General features: G+C 36.3%; 2 protein-coding genes across 4 annotated transcripts in view; both read right to left on the bottom strand.

Annotated features, from left to right (window-relative positions):
• Window positions 1–168: 168 nt before the first annotated feature.
• On the bottom strand, window positions 169–2,966 carry cfap161 (cilia and flagella associated protein 161). Its single transcript, XM_014003517.1, has 8 exons — window positions 2,811–2,966; window positions 1,778–1,867; window positions 1,466–1,683; window positions 1,301–1,382; window positions 972–1,007; window positions 763–885; window positions 588–661; window positions 169–398 (listed from the first exon to the last, which is right to left on the bottom strand). Exons 1-8 carry the CDS (start codon window positions 2,880–2,882, stop codon window positions 257–259), a joined length of 837 nt encoding a protein of 278 aa, XP_013858971.1. The 5' UTR covers window positions 2,883–2,966; the 3' UTR covers window positions 169–256.
• Window positions 2,967–3,598: 632 nt separating this feature from the next.
• The window catches only part of cers3b (ceramide synthase 3b), a 4,415-nt gene continuing 3,531 nt past the window's right edge, over window positions 3,599–4,482 (bottom strand). For all 3 annotated transcript variants that reach the window (XM_014003514.1, XM_014003516.1, XM_014003515.1), the window contains exons 10-12: window positions 4,203–4,309; window positions 3,965–4,118; window positions 3,599–3,864 (exon numbers count right to left, since the gene is read on the bottom strand). In XM_014003514.1, coding sequence (XP_013858968.1) covers window positions 3,745–3,864; window positions 3,965–4,118; window positions 4,203–4,309 — 381 coding nt within the window. In that variant the 3' untranslated portion in view covers window positions 3,599–3,744. The remainder of the gene's footprint in view (window positions 3,865–3,964; window positions 4,119–4,202; window positions 4,310–4,482) is intronic.

Raw genomic sequence — 4,482 nt, 5'->3', positions numbered from 1 at the left:
AAAAAAAAAAAAAAACCAAATAAAATTAGAGACCAGAGTCATTAAAGCTTTATGTCAGTATTTGTTTGTATTTGCTGTTTTGTTCTTATTATAAGATACTACAATGATGTAGAGCTTTTTCCTACAATCTATAAGTTTTTTTCTATTATTTAAAAAGAAATTCTGTGATCCAAAAAAAAAAGGCAATCTTTATTATTCAAACTTGTGCATTTTGAATGTCTTAGTTTGTATTTGTGAACTCCTGGTTGTTGGCTGTTTACTGTGGGACCTTGAGAAGAGCGAGTCCGTCCCCTGCAGGATCAGCGGTGCACAGGACCCAGTGGTTGTTGTCCTGCTCAGCTTTGTGGGAGTCCAAGAATGTGTGGGCCGTCACCTCGTACTCCTGGCCATACATGGTCCTGCACGGACAAATGTTACACACTGCACAACAGCAGGAAATATTTTTTGTGACGTTCTGATCATATTACAATAATGTAAGCTTAAAAAGAGGCACCGAGTTTATCTCTTTATCTCACAGACTTTACACTGAATCAAAACAACAAAATTCCCGTAAAGTTTGAGGTCATATTAAAATAAATTCAAAGTACCAAAGAAGATGATTTCCCAGAACAGCGAGAGCTTGGTTTGTCTTGCAGTGCAAGATCAGGACCTTCATATTAGCCTATAAAAAACACATGGGAGGTTGATAGAAACGCTGTTTTTTTACAGAATGCGTTCAACATTTAGTGCATGTATTTAACCATAAATACAGCAACGACTTACAGTAACTGGCAGACCCTCATATTCAAGTCTCTCCTGGGGGTCAAAGTGCACCACCTTCCACCACGTCAGAAAGCAATCGCTGTCATCCAGGTATACTTCTTGGAGACGAGACATCTTTGCACACTTTAAATTCATTCACATTATTACCAGTGATAGATGCATTCAGGCTGGTGATTCTTAATAACGTTTAATCTTATAATGTGATGTACCTTTTGGAAACTTTTCAGATCACTTGTCAAGTAAAGCTGAGGGGAACACATCAACAGAAACAAGGTAAACAACTGTGGAGTCACAGAGTAGCAGGTAATAGAAAAATCACATTTATATTTCACACACACACTGATAAAATCAGTGTTTATTCATTTTTTTTAACCCTTAACTTCAACTATTTGGACATGAATGTCCTCGAACATCAAAGAGAAGGTGCTGTAGCACCCTCGGCAGCCCTACTTCTCCTGGTCTTGACTGAGATGCAGTCAAACAAAGAAGGGAATCAAATTTCAAATGCACATTTCTGCAGCACATAAGGTGAACTTACTCCTCTGGTAAAGCCGCTTGTTGTTTTCAGAGCAAAGCTTTGCTCAAAGTGCAGAGTCGCTCCTTCAGGACTGCCGTCAACACTGCGCCGACAAAACACCGTTACACACTGACCAACAGGTGTCTGTGTTCAGGATTGGGCTGGTGTCGTTTCAAAGATGTTTACCTGGTGATGATGAAAGCATTGCGTGGGCAGGGTTGAGCACCTCTTCCTGCGCTGACCGGACACGGAGCTTGAATACCCAGAGATGGGACGTTTGTCAACCTGTTGATGTCAGAGTTGACGCAGACAACGCTGGACTCCCTGTTTCCTCCACCCACGTTCACCAGCATCACAACATCTCCAAAGTGCAGATATCCGTCGTTCGTCACTGAAAGGTTCACCTACACACGTGGACAAACATGACTTTTGCTACAGTTATCAATGTCTTCGTTAGAGCTTTAAACTGTGCTTTAAAAGAGCTGAAACTCATATTACCGGTTTTAAAATGTTCTGCTTGAGGAGGTCTACTTTCTGAGCAGTAAGTTCACCTCTCTCCTTCTTTTCCAAATATTCTTTTATTTTAATCTGGAAAAAAAAGAGCATTAACAATGTGCATCATTAGTTTTCCAAAGTTCCATTTGTCAACACAGCAAAAGATTTAAGTTCAGAGTGGAAAATTTGATTATTTCCATTTTCTTCTTTACTTTTCATCTTTTTGCTTTGCTTCTTAAATGTGGATTACAACGCAAAAACACAATGTCATATTTAAGACCAAATATTCATGGTACAAATAACAAGTTAGTACAGTTAATTAGTTATGCTTGATTTGTTTATAATCTCATTGAGCTCACAGATCTGTTTTATAGGGAGGCCTGGGGGTAGCCTGAACATGCTACCTTTGTACTGTGAATCTGGAGAAAACCCACACAAGCACAAAGATAAAAATGCAACCTTGGTCTTGAAACCATTTCTTGTTGTTGTTTTCAACTTTACAAAATGTTTTCAAAGACTTCATCATATAGGACTTGCAAGAAATTACATCTGAATTAGTCAACTGTAAGCATTTGTGTATGATGTAATTAAATTTAGAATATTTTTACAACAATAATGCATGTAATTTAAAATACATTGCAAGAGATTACCCCGTGCTGCTCTGAACAGTGTGGAAAATGCCTTCTACCTGTATTTATGATTTTTTTATTGCTGTACAAAGAAATGTGAAATGTCCCACAACACTCACTCTACGTTTTAATTTAAAAACATTAAGTATATTTGATTATAAATTCATCATCTTTGCCGTCTATACAGTTTCACCTTGTACATGTCATGTAAATTACTACTAATTACTGTTACTTAGTTTTATGGTCCAACATTTACACAGGCCTTAGGTTATCTCTTGGTATAACCAATACTAGCGTTTAAAGAACGGCTAACTAAGTAACTCGAAGGCTAACTTAGCCAACATAATTCACTACTTCATATTTTTTTCAAAAACAAAAAAAACAACAACAACAACAAACAAACAAACCTCCTCTAAGTATTGGTCCTCTCTCCAATTTCCCGTTTTCACTTTAGATCGACAATTTGTAAATCGAGCCATTTCAAGCACGACTGTGAATAGCAAGGCTTACATTAACGCGTTGTTTATGTGGTGGTTTCTATGGTAATGGTGCTCTGAACAGTTCTCGCTAATAATCGCGAGAGTGCGTGTCAGTACTGCAGAGTAAGCAAAGATAATGGTATGCACGTTGATGAACTAAAAAGGCTAAATTTAATTAATTAAAATATGCACTGTGTGAAAAATGCCAAACACAATAGCTTAAAAATGTACGTGCAAATGAAGCTCCACCATGTCTTGGCTTTCTAGGTTGAGTTCTCGCTAGTTCACATTAAATCTCGCGAGATTAGCTCTACGTTGTTTTACTGCCTGACTTCATGTGGACAAAAATTAAACACTCATTCATAGACCTATAAAATGTTGTTGCCTTCATGAAATATAATAAATAAATAAATAAACGAATAACTAAATAACTAAATAAATAACTAAATAAATAAATAAATAAATAAATAAATAAATAAATAAATAAATAAATAAATAAATAAATAAATAAATAAATAAATAAATAAATAAATAAATAAATAAATAAATAACGTCTACTTAAGTGCTGCTGCACTGCACATTAAAGCACATACACAGGTGATGTCATCCTTGTTTTATCTTATGTCCTTTTGAACCGTTAACAATAAAACAGCATTTTTAGGAGCTCATTTTACAATTTAAATATGACTAAAATAAAATCACAATGTCCAGTTTAATTCACAGTTGTTTTAAAATTTTATGTAAAAAGAATTTGTTTATTTTATTTTATGAGCAATTACATTTTAACAGCTGCTCTCCAACTAGGAATTGTCCACCAGTTTCTCGTTGACACTCCTTTTTTTTCTGTTTCCTTCTGTATATGTTAGTGACCATTGGCTCGGCCTCTGGCACCATGGCCATTCATATGACTCAGTTTGTGCCTTTGCTCCTTTGGTGAATCACTGTCATTCTCCTCTTCGTCACTCCGGAGATCACCTTCAAGCTGCAGAATGGGAAAGAGACATCACAGATTTTGAGCAATACGAGACAGAGACAAAAAGCAACAACAGTTGGAGCTGCTTATCAAACACCTTTAAACACACCTTGCTGAAAACGAACTTGTAAAGCATGCGTGATATCAAAAAAGCCCAGTAGATGTGGAGAATCAGCAGAACCACCAACATGACGTTGAAGAAATAGTAGCCAAAGAAGGGTGCATATCTCTCCAATGGGTACACCCATGTACAGTGAATAAGCCTGCAGCAGATACGAACACTTGTTATTTATCAAACATGACAGGTCACAAAGCTACTACCTCTTATTTTAGCTTACTGTACTTACCAGAAAGGAAAATAAACAAGTCTTGTACCCATAAATAGAACTGTAAACACCACAAAAATGGCATTAGCAGTCTGGTGCCACTTGGCGTAGTTTAATACCTTTGCACCCTGAAAGATGAATACACCAAGAATCAAGATTTTTTATTTTCTTTAAAAATGTTCAAGCAACAGGCATAAAAATATTCTGACACATAGTAAAGTAGTACAACAGAAAACACAGCAAGTATGATTACATGTACCAAGTGTTCCTAAACCAGTCAATAATTAGGATTGTTTGCCTC

This window comes from Austrofundulus limnaeus, unplaced genomic scaffold (assembly GCF_001266775.1).
Source record: "Austrofundulus limnaeus strain Quisiro unplaced genomic scaffold, Austrofundulus_limnaeus-1.0 Scaffold19, whole genome shotgun sequence".
NCBI lineage: Eukaryota > Metazoa > Chordata > Actinopteri > Cyprinodontiformes > Rivulidae > Austrofundulus > Austrofundulus limnaeus.
The sequence above is the reverse complement of the archived record's forward strand: the minus strand, read 5'-3'. Positions and strand labels throughout refer to the sequence as shown.

What these genes read in the sequence shown, in the direction of transcription:
- cfap161 (XM_014003517.1), bottom strand. Translation starts at nt 2,882, where the DNA reads ATGGCTCGATTTACAAATTGTCGATCTAAAGTGAAAACGGGAAATTGG. An exon ending in AATGCTTTCATCATCACCAG is followed by an intron (nt 1,383 to 1,465) that starts GTAAACATCTTT and finishes TTGTCGGCGCAG; the next exon opens with TGTTGACGGCAGTCCTGAAG. An exon ending in ATGAGGGTCTGCCAGTTACT is followed by an intron (nt 662 to 762) that starts GTAAGTCGTTGC and finishes TGTTTTTTATAG; the next exon opens with GCTAATATGAAGGTCCTGAT.